Here is a 17,415-nt window from a genome sequence, read left to right as displayed (position 1 = left end):
CCTTCGTTTATTCCACAAGAAATTAAAATTGGCGTCGTCACTATGCTAAACCCCAATTAAATCAATCAATCAATAAAAAAAAAGTAATACAATTTACAAACAAAAAAAAGAATAACTCCTTTTAGTTTGGTAAAATAATTGTGTACCTCATATCTTCTGAAATAATAGGGAACTAAAGGTTAAAAATATTTTGATCAGGCAAAAATTTTCTTGTAGGCCTTATATCTGGAGAACTATATAGCCTAGTGTAGCCAAACCCAAACTATCTCTTAACTCAGTATAATTTGTTTATTTCGTAAAAAAATACGAAAACTCGATTTAGAAGGGCCATTCAAAAATTTTGTGGACCCTGATCGAAAAACTAATTATTGGCCAAGATCATAATCTTTTGATGCATTTTTTGATCATTTCTAAAATTCTTGGCCAAGATTGCAATCTTTTGATTCATTTTTAAAAAAAATAATTTCTAAAATTCTTGTTTTTTTCTTTTTTTCCTACGTAACAGGAAGTTCCAGTAACACAAATAGACCTAGTGGTTCTAATAGACCAAGTAATTCAAGACCAAGTGGTTCTAATAGACCTAGCAGTAACCAGAAAGATAATTCATACGGATACATGAATCACAATGGTAAGTTTGAAAAATGCAAAGTTAAGTTCAATTTCCTATATTTCACGGCGGCTCTTGAAGGAAGTCATACTAGTAGAAAATCGAATTTTAGCGCTACAAACTAAGGAAAGAAAGTGGTATACAAAATTAACACATTAGGTAGGTAAGTTTTCTTCTTTTAGTATGTTGCGATAAAATTTATATTTTACCAACGTATCTTTCCTAAAGAGCCACCACTGAATCTTTTCTTGGCATTTTTAAATCTGTATTGTATTTATTGAGGGGTATGTTTAGTACAAGGGGTCCAGAAGCACGTAAAATACATAAAATTTACAGGAGAAATGAGTGATGCAAGTACTTAGACGTAACATAACATAACCAAATCTAACCTAACCTAACATAAACTAACGTAAGCTAACCTAAACTAACCTAAACTAACGTAATATTAGTAGAAATAAGCGAAACTCTATAATGTTTTGGAAAATTATGTGGGACTCAGACACTAATATAACATAAGCTAAACTAACCTAACGTAACCTAAACTAGCCTAACCTAACTTAAACTAACCAACCCTACCATAAACTAGGTAACCGAATGTGATCAGAAATTACCAAAATTGTAACATTTTTTAGAGAAAAGAGCTGGACCCCTTCTGCTAAACATAGGCCTTTATTGATTATCTGTTCGGCAGAACTTAAAAGGTTTGTTTACAAGTTACAGCTTTGATATCCTATTTGTCCAGTCATATTTACGTAAATATGACTGTTGTAGTCAAGAATACAAAATTAAATCACTTCTATTTTTTTTTGTCAGGTAATGGGCTTAAGCATCTTAATTTTGTACATTTATTTGCTTTAATGATACTATTTTTATTAGTTGAAAATTTTTCTAACCTCACCTAGTATAAGGTTAAGAGTAGGGTTACCACATGTTGAGTGAAAAGTAGGACAAATGGATTCGAAAAACAGGACAGATTTAAGAAACCACTGAAATCAGATTTAAGCATCAAAATTGACAAAATAATACTATAGTACCATTTTTTTTTAACTATAAATGGAAACAATGCACTTCAGTACTCTATACAAACTAAAACAGTCCAATCTTCATATGTGCTGTGCACTACAACCACTGATGGTTTCTTCTTCATTGCGCCAATGAACAGTGTAGTCAGTTCCAAGCTTAAAAAAAGGCACGAATGAAAACATCCAGAGGCGATATTGCAGTATAAGATTATACGAATATTATTTGTAAATAGGATATTCTACAAATTTTCAAAAGTAAATATGGACGTCAGGACAAACCTTTGAATACAGACTTGTCCTGCGAAATACGAACCTCTGGTGACCTTGCGATGAATTGAATAGGTTAGGCAAATCTGAAGGGTGGTGATTGGCTATCCTCTTACTACACCCCCAGTGACGAGCAGGTCCAAGCGCGGGAAGCCAACGACGTTATACATGGCCCAATTCAAATTTGCACCGTATGCCGAACTTAGTTTCAAGCCCACCATAGAGAACAGATAGGAGAGTATCTGTAGAGCAGGGTTTCTCAACCTAAGGGTCGCGAAGATAGATGGAAAAGAGAAATATAATTAGAATATAGTACCGGAAAATACAAATATTATTTTGAATTTTGTTTTGAGTTCTACTAAGCATTTTGAACAAGTGCAGAATTGTTTAAAAATCAATTTAAATGAAAGAGGTACGATATGAAACTAATGAGAACTGAATATTGAAATACCAGAAAAATACAAATGCAACAAAACTTGCATATTGAAATACAATTAAAATTGAAACCTAATGAGATACCTGTGCATGGTGTGAATTCACTAGTGCGGCAATGTTCGGTTCAATCTTCGTGACACACATTATCAAATCATTTAAAATACTCTGTAACTTTTTAAATAACTGTTCAAGTTTTTTTTTTTTTTAACGAAAATTAGAAATCACTTTATATTTTATCATATGACCCAGAATTAAAGGAGTCACGAAGTTTTAAAATGTTGAAACGGCCTCCATTTTGAAACAGTATGACGGATCGGATTCGATATGTGTAATATGAATGAACTGACCAAATTTAGTTTTAATCCATTTGCTTTTAGGGAAATTACTGCATCCACTATATACAAGAAATAGATTCTACTATTATACAAATAGATGGATATCGTGAGATCTCCGCAATAGGTATATTCAAAAATCCCACAAAAGCTTATTACCAGGGCCCGGATCTTGTTGACCTATAATTTTCTAAAAAGTGACCCATAAAATGACAATAAAAATCCTGTAAAATGGCCCTAAAATTCACAAAAATTGACCTTAAAACTCGCGTTTTATAAAAACGTTTATTTCGTTAAACATTGACATTTTTAAAAATATCTATTAGATTTTAATTAACGTTTCTCACTCATACTCACAAAGTTTTGTTTCAGTTAGTTGCAGTCCATTGATCATTTATGTCCATTGATCAGTCCATTGTACGGCATTGTACGTACTCAATGCGTCAAGTCACTCCCGGGTTGAAACTGGGAAGCACTCTTAAACTATAAAAGTTTGCAAGTGTACACTACATGAGAATTATAGATAAAAACCCTGTTTAAAGTCTTTGTGCGCCTTCTAATCCATTTTTAGTTATTCACGTGATCACATCCTTTGTGGTCAACAACCCAAAATTGTGTTTGGGTAACTACCAATACCCACCTTTTGTCAACCCGCTACAGCTTTGCTTTCATTAACTTCTTAAGAATGCAGTTTTTCCACTCCAATAATCAGAGAGCTTGAAAAGAGATGATTTAACTTCGTCTTTTTCACATCCGTAAACCGTGTTCATTTTAAGATTTTCTTATGTAGAAGAAAAAGAATAAAAAGGCCATAAGTGACCTAAAAGTAACCTTAAAATAGTGAAAAATGACCTGAAACTTCAAAAAGGCAAAAAGTGACCGAAAGTTGGCCCTAAAAAATACAATTTTAGAACCTAGAGTTGATGAATAATGTTTTTATTTCAACTTGCCTTGTCCTATGCGTAACAGAAAAATGTTGACTTGTCAACAAAATCCGGGCCCTGCTTACTACAAATCAGAAATTATAACGGGGTCGCTGGCAAGCGGAAAATGGGAGTTGTGAGGAATTAGGTTGAGAAGCACTGCTGTAGAGAATGTGCTGATAGTAGTTTCAAGGTCGTCGGATAATTCAACAAGTGTAGATATTTGTGCGAATCCTCTGTGTATGAATCATAATCTATGTCTGTGATGCCAGGGCGACCAGTGAACGAGTACTGTGGAAAAATGACTTCAAGCATGGTCATATTGTCGTTCCACAGAATTGCTGCTCATAGACGTATCAGTTGTCAGTCAATGTGAGACAGAAGGTTCCCACAGCAAGTGTGGACTCGCGAGGCACCGGGAGTACCTGAACAAAAGAATTGTGTGGCCTACCTGAACGGACAGAACTACGACCGTCAGCACAATTAAAGTCACCGTGGTTCTTTCTATATGTACACACGAATATTAAACAATCAATTGTTGAGAGCAGGTCTCCGCTCTTGTGTTTCTCTTTCACGATTACCCCTAACATTTGCTTATTGCTTTTGGTGGTGTCTAAAGACACTACACTGGTGAGGAGAGTGGGAGATGGTGGTATTCAACTTTCAGAATCGTTCCTGCCTCGGACACAGTGTCGGCATGTGCAGGTAGATATACAGTTGATTGGGAAGGTTCAGTGTGTACGGACTCATTATGCAGCATCCACACCTGGCATTCGAATGTGAAGGAAATGAGCTATACATCCCGCTCACCTCTGATCATCAGAGGAATATAACTATAGATATACCACATTGACTTGACGCCTAGTCTTCCTTTCCAAGCGCTGCTATCGGCTGAAGGAATTCCACTCCCTTTCGCTAAGGCTCTCTCGCTTAGTAACAGCTGAACCCTTATTGGCTCAACGCGTGGGTGTGGCGAGGGTGTGAGCTTTAGTTCGCATTTTTGCCACGGATCAAGACATTTTGGCAGCACTATAATGTATTGTACATTCATAACATCGTTGATTCCATTTTCCGACCTTATCTGGACATTTTGAGGGAATCCATCCATCTTCCATCACAAGATAATGTACGTTGCTATACAGACAAGGCAACCCAGCGTATTGTAGTCAATATAGGTCTTCTATCCTCGCCTGCTAGGTCTTCAAACCGAAGCCATATTGTATCAAGCACGTGTGAAACATGGTGATTCGATGCCTCATCGCCAGATCAACAGCGAGGGTGGACTACTAAACAAACATTCAGTTACTTGTACAAACAGATTGTTACATCTATAAATGTGAGTACTGCATGTTCTTTTAACACCCTGTATAACATTCTGACTGTCATACAGGACCATTTTAAGCTCACTACCACCATCTTTTCATGCACCAGCTTTGGGCTGATCTGTGAAATCCTATTAGGTGTTCCTCCACCAGCGTATTTGTGAACAGGAGGCACGGTGCAATAAATTTGTAGAGGATATTTTTTTTTAAAGATATTACTGTTATTATTATTGAAGTGCTTGCACAACACAACAGGGAGCAATATTGGAAATATAATGATATCTTCTTCCCCGAGGTAGACAGTCAGAGTTGTGAAAGAAGGGATATACTCTGTTAATTTGAAATATAATACACGTGCGATATGGGTTACATTCATAGTGAAAATTGTTCTGGGTAATAAGTGTGGTAGTGAATAGAATATACATGATCAGAAGCTAACTGTAGAGAGTACAAGTAAGTAAATGTTGCAGTGGTGTTTAAGAAGCCTAATCACTGCGAAATTAAAATACCGCTAATTTTACAGTAACTATGTGATGTGGCAAGCCTGCAGTAGGAAGAACAGTGTGGAAGTAAATTAAATAAAAGTATTAAATATCAATAGTAATGGTTTAAAAAAATAAAACTTGTAATTAGCAATGAAGGTTTCTAGCATACAGAGTTTTATTTACTTTCTAATGCAGCAATGCATTATTACTTTTAAAAAATCAACGATTATTGATGTGAAACATAGATGTTAATAGTCTAATATATAAATATACCTCTAAAGATGGTAGTGGAACTAGCGTGATCTCAGGTGGAAAAAAAAAAAACTTTTTGAAAGCGTTATTTAATTGAAAACTAAAAACTGTCTATTATATGCAGACTCTTTTTAAAACTTGTATATTAAATTGAATATTTCTTCTTAGGACCGGATACTTGGCCGAGGAAATTTCCCAACTGTAGTGGACGGTACCAGTCACCAATTAACATCGATATGAGACGAGTAATAACAGAAAGAATGCCAAATTTACAATGGAGGAATTATGACGTCAGACCTCGATACATGATGGTTCATAATGAAGGACATGCAGGTATTTCCTCAAATATAGATCATATTTCAAATATCAAATTGCATTGGTTTATTTTATAAATCAGAAAATAACGGGACCGTTCTAATATATGTACCGTAAGACTAATATATGTACTTTGCACCAGAATTAAGGAATTTTAAAGGAAATCGCATGTAACTTACAAACATAATGATTTAGAACGCTGTTTTTTAAACATACAGTATAATAGCTATATACAAGGAAAACATTTGCGCAAGTGCATTAGTAAACACTACTTCCTACCAAAAAAAAAAAAAAAAAAAGCATACAGGCCACAAATAATGATATTAGAATGATGGTACTAATATCGATACTTAGTATGAATTACCAATATTTGCAAAGAAAATTATATATTTTCTGGTACCGGCACAGGAAACCACATTCTGATAGTTTAGCATACACTCCACAAAAATGCCAACTCAGGAACAGGAAAAAAAAAAAAAAAAAATCCCCGTAAACTGATTTGCCTTGGTTGCTCGTTATATTCGAGAATATCATCCCAACCGTAATCAGTGGAATATTTACGGAGTTTGAGACTTTTAGGCTGAAACCCACCCAAATTGCATGATTTATTTTCTTTTTCTTTTTTTTTTTTTTTTTAATTTAATGTTAGTCATTCGTATGTGTATAAGCTTCAACCCCCTTCCCCCAGAGTCTAGTGATTAAAAAAAAAAAAAAAAAGCTTTTCTGACTGAAGCCTCTTTCAAACTAATTTTCTGGATCCGCCACTGTACATAATTTATTTTCCAACAAGAAATCTATTGCGGCATCTACCTAAACAGGAAATTTACCTAAAATTAGAAGGCAGGAGGTACCAGCATTAGTAATTTCCTATCTAAGGGGTTACTTTGGACCGGTGCAAAGTAACCCCGATTAGAGGCTTGAAACCGCCTTCTCCCAGTTTTATCTTTTTTATGACTTTAAAATGTTTCACACTTCAATTTCAACTATTGTTTCAAAGTCCTATTATACACAGTAGTATTCTACGAAACTGACTTAACTTTGACGGAAATTCTTGTAGGTTATATCTTTCAAATTTTGTCGGCCTTTACAGTGACTGCTTTCCATACCTCTACAACAACAAACTCTCCAGGTAATTAGAACTGATGTTAACCGACAACATTATAGCTAAAATACAGTTAGATGTTCTATCTTACGGTGGCAGTTGAAACTTCCTCTTTACAGTTCATGGTTTTACCGACAGAGAACTCTGCAATTCTTTTCATATTTTGAGCAAAGGTAAAAAAGAAATTAATTCTTTAATTGAACGTCCCTCTAATATGCAGTTTAGAAGAAAGAAGAGGAATGATCAACTAGAAATGCTGTGCAGGCGCGCACCCAGAAATTTTTGTTGGGGTGGGGGCCCAATATTATAAGCCATTAGTATCGAACGGATATTATTCTGTATCCGATAAGTAATTGTAAAATACTTCAACCTACGGTATATTTTCAGGGAAGAAATTATAGAACTAGAGAGTAAAGATGAAGTGTTAAATAAATGTTTATGCTAATCAATCATTTCCCTGTTAAACAAGTATAGTTTTAAATAAGAAAGTGTACAAATGTATGTTGAGTTGGTAAGTTTAAAGGAGTTTTGGACCCGGTGGGCTCCGCAGGTGCACCACTGATGCTGTGTATTGTTGAAACGAGTGATCCACCCTCTCACTAATTGCAACCCTAAAGATTCCCCAATATTCAGAAAAGTGTAAAAGGTTGGGGAGAATGAGCTCCCTCATTATTGGCACATTTCAACTGCAAGCAACTGAGATATTTGGAAATTTCTCAGGAAAAAAATAGACCATATTTGAAGTTTTTTTTTTTTTCTGTTACGAAAGTTATATAACTCTTATTTAAATATTAGGAGAAGAGTGTAAAATGAGCAGGGGCGGATCCAGGACGGACTTCTGGGAGGGGGCGGTGTGTTGTAATACTGCTACTTTTAAGAGCTCCAAACTCTGGGATGGGTTTTATTTATATATAAAATAAGAAAGTTTCCTCTTCCGGGGGGAAGCAATCGCCCCCCTTGGATCCGCCACTGTAAATGAGTCCTCCTCATATTTGTTTGACTTCAGCTACTACAAGTGTGAGAATTATGTCTAAACCTCAATACACATATACATCCTATTCTGTTGTGTTAAAATCGAATAATATGTACAAAAGTTATCATTGAACGTAGTTTTTAAATCAAAGGTGAGGGAGAGGATTAATCCTCTTGTCCTCACTTAGAAAACTTTAAGAGAGATGATTTGCCTGCAAGTTTGTTGACCTGCTGAGGAAGGTAGTAGGAAACACCGAAATAGTACAATTAAAGTACATTAGATGCACAGAAAATAGAAGAGTACGTTTGCAAACTAATTATAATGTATTTTATGCTTGTATATGCTTATAACATGAAATTATTATTAACAAAATTAGTGGTTCGTTTTATTTAAATTTATGCTTGTATCCTAACTATATATAAAACTACATGAACTGACATAAAATAAAGGGGTGCTTCCGGTTGATGTGGAAAGTTGAAATTTGGGATTGTAGCGCTCCAGTACTAACACACAGGAAAATTGCCAAAAGTTGATATATTTAATTTTTTAGGGGGTCTGAAGGGAGGATGAAAAAATTCTCCATGTTATTTAAATGGGCTTTTTTTAAAAAACTTATAATCTGATGTTTTAGGCACTTGGAATTGAAATAAAAACTTGAAATTCGGTATGCTTGTAAGTTTTGTTATCGTTACCTTTGTAAATCAGTAAAAATAAAAATTTCCAACTTTAGAGTGGTTTTATGGGGAACTGAAAAATCTTTCCCATGTTATTTATATGGGACATCTTCTACACCCCGAAATTATTGGACACTTCCTGTAGGCTACAATCATTAGGTTTGGTATGATTGTAGCTTTTCAAAACTAGCCCACAGGAAAATTGCCAAAAGTCAATATTTTTAGTTTTTAAGGGGTATAAGAGGAGGATGAAGTAATTCCCATGTTATTTAAATGGGCGTTTTCTTGGGATAAAAAAATTTTATCTTTTAGATATTTGAAATACGAAAAGAAACTTGAAATTTGGTAGAATTGTGGGCTTAAGAGGTGCAAAGCCGTAGGCTAAGCAAACACGGGGGCGTGGGAGCGGAACCTTCAGCTATCCAAATGCTAGTCTTTCCATATAGTACGATGTTCTATTTAGATTACTTTTTTTTTTTTTTTTTGGTATTTAACGAGGAATATTTTGTGTGTAGATAAGATGATTCTTAAGTATGTCTTTCAATCTCTTATGTGGATTTATGCAGAAATTTTGTATCTTTAATTTTGCGTTGATTTTATTCTAAATGTTTTCAAAAGTCGGATATAGTTTTATTGCTGTCTTGAGACTCTTTTATATGCTTACTAACCCGTGTTCGTATATTTTCTTTTGTTGTCTCTGTATATCTCTCTTCGCATTCATACGTAACACTGACATACTCATCATTATTTTCTGCAAAATAATTTTTAAAGCTTCTTAATGACTTTTGTGTATTTTTGGAGCTTTTAATGCAGATTGTACATTAAACTTCTTAAAGCTGTGTGTTAACCTTCGGAAGAATTTAGGAAGATTGAGAAAGACCGATAATTGTTAGTTTTTTTTTTTAAACTAGCAATTGTATTTACCTGATGATTTAATTTTTCCAACTTGTCGTTAGTACACTCGTTAGAGTTTTTTTCCCTTTTCTGTACATTGATTTTGTGTTTAGAGTTTCTTCTAATAATACACATTATTAGAATGAAAGGCTCAAATACATACAGATCTTGTAAAGAAAATATTTGGGTCACCATTTTATATGATTGTTTATAAGTCAATAGTACTATAAAAAACTTGGAATACACAGAGTATTAGAATATACGTATATGCAGAACAAAAAAGTTAATGGTTATGATAAAGGCATGTTAGAAAACTAGGATAAACAGGCAGAAACAATGTCTAGTAAAGAAATCGACCGAAATCCAAATTACAGATTGGAGAAAACAAAAACAAAAGAAAACGGATTAAAAAAAAAAAAACCTGCAAATCATTAAATACAGATAAAGGTAACCTAGAACATGAAATGATATTACAGAAAGATACAAGCATAAATTTGAATAAAACTACCCATTGATTTATTTGATTTGATTTGGAGTTTAATATCCCTTTTTAGCACCGAGGCTATATGGGACGTGAATCTTAGCTTGAGTTAAACCACAGGAGCTTCTACCGGTTATCGAACTCGAGTCTGTCATTTCGAAGGAAGGTATGCTGACAATATAACCATGGGTCAGCTTTCACTGAATATTATTATTAATTTCTTATTACAATTATAAGCATTCATAAGCACACATTATACGACAATAATTATTTAGTCATCATTTTTTTTTTTTTTTTCGATGTGAAAATTTAAAACTACTGAGACTGGAAATAACACATTTTGATGTTAAAGATACTATTCTAATACTACAGTAATATTCAGTTAATGAATTTATGTTTAGTCATTAAGAAGAGAAGAGGAAATAACAGTGAAAGAAGGAGTGAAAAACAATCAATTAACATTTAAGAAGTATTCGACATAGAATTTGTAACAGTTTCTACTTATAATCAACTTCAAATTCTAGCGCAAATTGAAGATGGCAGCACAGTTCATCAAAAATTCAGTAATTTGACTCATAAATAAGATATTGGGGGGAAAATATCAGACTCCCTCTTCATGATACAAAATTTAAGTTTATAGAATTTGCTATGCAAATTTATTTCTTTGTCTCAAGTTGTACTATACGTTGTGAGACGAGCTATTTAACAAACTTCCAAATAAGGCTAATTTACACTGAAATTATTAACAATCAACATTAATAATAATATCAGTACTATTCGAAGAAAGACAGAAGGGAAGGAAGTGGGGGAAAAGTCAGCTAAGGCTATGTTCTAAGGTAGATTTCCAACCGAGGTATCGCGACACACTGATGTATCGTGCAGACCCATGGATTGTGTCGCGAAATTTTAGAATTTAAAAATTAATATTACGTTTTCCAGAACGCCTTTAGACTTTATATTTAATTCTTCAAGCACTTTTTTTATACCGTGAAGCCTTTAATATAATATTTAATATAGACTAGACCAATCAACGGCAACATCAAAATTCAATTGTAGATTCTATTTGCGGATACTTAGGTATATAGACATTTATACTCTTATACAACTATGATAATTTATATGGAATATTTGAATTAATAAAAGATTAATAAGACTGTCGCAATGTTGTGAAGGTTCTGTAAAGTGTGTCGTCAGTTATAAAAGGGTGGGAATCATTGTTTTAAGGTGCCATACCGGCACTTACTTCATGAAACTAAGGGAAACACAGCTTAGGATGGTTGTTTGAACCGACAATCTCTCAATTGAGAAGCAAGAACTCTAATTACTAGCCGCTTACGTCACCTCGGCTATTTCCATTCAATAGTACTTGAAATACCAAAAATAAAAATATAAATAAATAAATAAAAACTTTATACAAGGTGTGTCTTCTTCAAAGAACGAACAGGAAACTTACACAATCTGATACTTTATCTTAGAACGTGACAAGATTCTTGTCTTAGAATATTACTATTCTTATTAGTGTCGGTGTGGTAGTACAGTGTTTCGATTCCCCTGTAGGGCATGCTATCTGTAATGCAATAAACAGTATATGCTACTTCTTCCTAACAAGGCTGGGCGATAAGCCCTTGCAACTCCACCATAAATAAGGACGTAATCATTTTACGAACTACTTGGTGAACCTTCGCTAATATAATGGTACTAGTTCTTACAACCTTTCGTTAACCTTATTTAAGAATTGCAAAATGGAATAAGAGAGAAAACATATAATGACGATGATTGTTTATTTGCATAAGCTACACATACAACAAAAGGGAATCTGTTGGTCACTACTGCTTATCTGCTAAACCAGGGTCAAACTTTGTGTGTCATAAAAGTTAGTTTAACAGAGTTTAATTAAATAATATAGATTCTGTCTGACCTACAAAGAAAATCATTATATCAGCAAGGTGATTTGAAATAATATGCCAGGCATATGACAAGCCTTGGGCTATATCGCTTAGAACTGCCTTAAGAGTGAATCTATCATTTATGCATTGAATTCCATTACTGGCTACTTACATATTTCTACCTCGTCTTGGAAATCAGCTTCTGGTCTCATATTCATACCACACGATAATGAGTTTAATCACTCACTAATTATAGTCACTATAGATCACTGGATACATCACTTCTTCCTCTTCCAAGCCTAGAGCAGCGATCGGATTGCAAGCCCACAACAAACCTCTTTGTGTGGCTACGGAGTCGGGATGGAACTTTGGACCTCTAAGGATAGCATCAGTGGTAGCCCATAGCAAACCTCTCTGGATGGCTTTATAGAACTGGATGGATCTCAGCACCTCTGAGGAAGGCAACAGTCACGACCCACAGCAAACCTCTTTGCGTGGCTTATGGAGCTGGGTAGAACTGAATTGAACTCTGGGCCTCCCTCTTCCGAAATCGAGACAGCCTGTTAATCAAGAACTCCTCAGCGAACGTGCAGCACCTTGGCCTACCCTCTGAGAACGACCCGCTTGACCTCAAAACCGGAAGTTTAAATACTGCTTGCTGTTCTTGGTTTTTCAGGTCACGAACTACTTTCTGTAACTAAATTTTACTTGTGAAGTTAATTTTTAGCTTGTGTTCCGTATCTTAATGCAGCCACGGAAACTTTTCCAACGGTTCTTGTTGACTTGTAGGAAAACACAGTTTATTTTGTTTAATATTGGAATTAAAGTTTTTTAAAAATATTTTTTCATTCTCCCAGTTTATATTGTCCTGATCCTAGATGATCATTACAATCTAGATCAATGGTCACCAAACTTATGAAGCTTCTGATCTATTGTACCGTTTTTAAAGCCAGCTGTGAGCTTCCAACCAAAAGAACCCAACTTCCTTTTAAATCTTACGTTTGTTTATTGCCTATAAACCTACATTCCTAGTAAATATGAAATTAAACTATCCAAGTTAGCAAATGTCTAATATACACACAAAAAATCAAACTATCCAAGTTAGCAAATGTCTAATATACACACAAAAATCAAACTATCCAAGTTAGCAAATGTCTAATATACACACAAAAAATCAAACTATCCAAGTTAGCAAATGTCTAATATACACACAAAAAATCAAACTATCCAAGTTAGCAAATATCTAATATACACACAAAAAATCAAACTATCCAAGTTAGCAAATGTCTAATATACACACAAAAAATCAAACTATCCAAGTTAGCAAATGTCTAATATATACACACAAAAATCAAACTATCCAAGTTAGCAAATGTCTAATATATACACACAAAAATCAAACTATCCAAGTTAGCAAATGTCTAATATATACACACAAAAATCAAACTATCCAAGTTAGCAAATGTCTAATATACACACACAAAAATCAAACTATCCAAGTTAGCAAATGTCTAATATACACACACAAAAATCAAACTATCCAAGTTAGCAAATGTCTAATATACACACAAAAAATCAAACTATCCAAGTTAGCAAATGTCTAATATACACACAAAAAATCAAACTATTCAAGTTAGCAAATGTCTAATATATACACACAAAAATCAAACTATCCAAGTTAGCAAATGTCTAATATATACACACAAAAATCAAACTATCCAAGTTAGCAAATGTCTAATATATACACACAAAAATCAAACTATCCAAGTTAGCAAATGTCTAATATATACACACAAAAATTCAAACTATCCAAGTTAGCAAATGTCTAATATACACACAAAAATTCAAACTACCCAAGTTAGCAAATGTCTAATATACACAATGCAAGAGAAACAAAGCAGTTGTTGTCGTTAGTGTCTCCTGTTGTTAGCGTCAGCTCAGTGGAGGAATAAAAGTGAGCCAACCGAATCGTTAACGTGATCTACCGAAAATGTCTCCGCGAGCTACTAGTAGCTCGCGATCGACGGTTTGGCGATCATTGATCTAGATAAACAAAGTTCTGTAGATTTTAGTTTGACATTAATACTATTAAACATAAGGGTATTTATAGAGTATATAATTCTATCAACTTCAATATATCTATATTTATATCTACATTTATTTATTTATTTATTAAAAATTTCTAGTGGATGTGACTGGAGGTTGGAGATCAAACTCAAAACCTACAATTTCCGGAGGCCCTCTTAATGGCAATTACGTGTTTCAGGAAATACATTTCCACTGGGGGAAAAGTGATTCTGCTGGAAGTGAACATTTACTAGACGGACAAGCGTAAGAATTTTCTCTTTTTTATTTTTGTAATTAAATGGAAATTTGTTTTTGCTATATAACTCTAAGTTAGAAGATAAATAATACTTATAGTTATAGTATAGTTATTGTAACTACTCCAGGCTCAAGCCCAAAATACTTCCTCAAGGTAGTTTCTGAGATTGCTTGATAAATTTATAGTATGTACTACTTTATTTCACCTTATAAATCGAATAAAAACTTTAATAAGGAACACAAATATTTTCATTTATGTGAGCGGAATGTTTTAGTTGCAAGAAGTGAATTTTTCGATAACATGGCCCATAGTTTATACATATACAGTGAAATCTCTGAATATCGGACACTGATGGGAATGATAACTTATCACTAAATGTGAGGTGTCTATTACAGAGTGGTTATACAAATTTAGATTACTCAGCTCGTGCGGTCATTGAAGAAGAATTACAGTAAATATATTAGTCTTAGGAAGTGCTATACTTGGTGTTTGAATTACTGGGGAGAATGAGGGGGATATTTACTTCTGTAAAAGAACTAAAGTATCACTAGAGAATATGTTTAATAAATAAGCTCCTAATAGGATTACCATCTTTCCAAAGCGAAATATAGGAACACTTGATGCAGTTAATGAGGGGAAGAAATGTACCAATGTCCTTCTTTCGTAATGTAATAGATCTTTTTTGTAAAGAGCAAATCATAATACTTACTTATCTGATTAATATAAGAAAATGAGACAATTTAAATCATATAGGGCTTATATCATATAAATTAAAATATGTCTGGCTGGCTCGTTCTCCAGATTTACCAGCGTTATACTTTTCTCTCTGGGGAAACTGAAGAACATTGTCTGCCGGGATGTACCAACAACACCAGACTATATATATATCTATAGAGTCATTCCACATGCGATGCTACATTCTGTGGAACGATCTTTGCGTGTGCGCTTCGATGTCTGTATCGCATCAGGCGGCCACCATTTTGAACATACACTTTGACAGATTAGGTTTACGCTTATTACACATGTCAGTCTCCATGGTTCTCTGGCATACTGCCATGCTCAATGTCATTATGTTCTGTACACTGTCAAATAAATGATGATGTCGATGTTTCATGTTTTTTTCTTCCCTCTCGAACGCCATACGTTCGTGTTTCTTCGTCTCTTCCCATGACTTCTGACAGCTCATACGTACCGCAGTACTGGCAGTCAAGTGGATCATTTGTCTTTTGCTTTACAACCATCCCCATGGAAATATCTCCGTTACTATATGCAGTAGAAGCATGAGACAAATGGCATTGTATTTCTCCACGTGTGCTCTTTCATGTTATTCATGTTTCTGTCTATCGATCCATTACAAAAATTTCACTTTGTCCCTCTCCAATTTGTCGATATTTTTCCTACCACACCATATCTTCATTTGATGAGCCTCATTTGATATTGCTTTTACCGCAAACCGTATATCGCTAGCATTTCTTATTTCTTCAGTATTTCAGGTGGTGTTTTTAGATGCATCATGCTATATATATAGATAATAATGGATGAAATAATCAATTTTCCCTCTTTGCATATCATTGAATCTCATCTATAGAGGATTTGGTCTACTTTATATTTCTTTTGTCTAGAATTTCCTTTACTTACCGTATACATCAACTGTCAGAGATATTTTGTAATGTAGAAACTGGATTATATATACACAATGGAAGGTACAGTACATAATGGTTGAAAGTGATTGAGCACCAACTTGAAGACCAATAGAATGTGTAACTGTTCAGGAAGAGAGTACCGTGTAGCGTAGTTGTTAACGCATCGCTTCGATAAGCCGGTCCAGTCGTGCATTTTTTTACTCTTTGTACTTGTATATCAAAAACATTGATGATTTCGCAGGTACACCACTCGTGTGTCTGTTTCACTTTTCCGAGCGTAAAGACATACCTATTGTTATACGTGGGTTTCCTGAAAATGATTGCATGGTATGATCGTTTGTATAATCACAAATCAAAGTTTTATCTATTATCTTCCATTTTTTTATTCTGAAGTTCCGATTTTGTATTCCAGGTACGCTGGAGAGATGCATGCTGTGTTTTTCAAGAAAAACTATGGTACAATGGAAAAGGCAATGAGGAGACCGGATGGAATTGCTGTTGTTACTTACTTCATGGCGGTATGTACAAACAACTTGTTTCTTCATCACTGTATGTTGTTTTAGTTATAATTGCTATCTGCGTATTATAAATATCGTTCTGTTTACATTCGCTTAAATAATTTTGCTATAAAAAGGAAAATTTCCTGTTTATTCTTGACTAAATACCGTCCCAATATTTACCGTTAGTCAACGCGACAGGTACAAAAACTGGAACTTAATGGATACAATAGCTTAACTTAGTTAGAAGATTTTTCTTTATCAAATTTAACTAAATATTTTGTTTATAAAATTTAGATGCGTTATTATCGTCGTTTCATTTTAATTTTATCATTATCATCATAATTATAATTATTATTTATAATTATATTTATGTACAGTAACATTTAACATTTAATTTTATGATTCATACTGCTATTGCACACAAACGTATTTAATTGTCTTATATAGTACAGTGCTATATTTCGATAACGCTGTTTTCAGCACATGAAGTATATAATTAAATTAAATTAAATATTTATAAATGAATCAAATACATTGTTATTGAGGGTTTCGGTAATATTAGGATTTATCTTCGACTTGTTAACGTTGATTAAACATACATTGTGATAGAGAAACAAGATATTTTCGTATTTATTAAAAATGCAATGTTTAATGCAAAATCAAATGGAACATTGAAGTGAACAAATTAAAAAAAAAAAAATGTATGTTCAAGCGATTAAAAATTCGTAATATATATATATATATATATATATCGGGTGTTCTAAAAGTGGCGCCCGTGGATTACAGAGCACTATTCTACAAGATAAAGCGAAAAATATACATAATTGTATACCTTTCGGATTCTTGTCTAGAGACGCGAACTATGTGGCAACGTCGCAGATAAAGAACTACAGGGAAAATATACCAATAAATCAAATAGTGACATCAATTCTTTCCAGATGGTAGTTAAAGTCGTTAGACATTGACACGAGCACCACTT

At 33.9% G+C, this 17,415-nt stretch overlaps 1 protein-coding gene across 1 annotated transcript in view; it reads left to right on the top strand.

Annotated features, from left to right (window-relative positions):
* Positions 1-17,415, top strand: part of LOC145678801 (carbonic anhydrase 2-like) — a 53,795-nt gene that overhangs the window by 27,738 nt on the left and 8,642 nt on the right. Inside the window, exons 3-6 of the mRNA XM_081749318.1 lie at positions 506-628; positions 5,814-5,978; positions 14,157-14,301; positions 16,349-16,454. Coding sequence (XP_081605444.1) covers positions 506-628; positions 5,814-5,978; positions 14,157-14,301; positions 16,349-16,454 — 539 coding nt within the window. The remainder of the gene's footprint in view (positions 1-505; positions 629-5,813; positions 5,979-14,156; positions 14,302-16,348; positions 16,455-17,415) is intronic.

This window comes from Thermobia domestica, chromosome 2, assembly GCF_964235325.1.
Source record: "Thermobia domestica chromosome 2, izTheDome1.hap1.1, whole genome shotgun sequence".
NCBI classification, from domain to species: Eukaryota; Metazoa; Arthropoda; class Insecta; order Zygentoma; family Lepismatidae; genus Thermobia; species Thermobia domestica.
The sequence above is the reverse complement of the archived record's forward strand: the minus strand, read 5'-3'. Positions and strand labels throughout refer to the sequence as shown.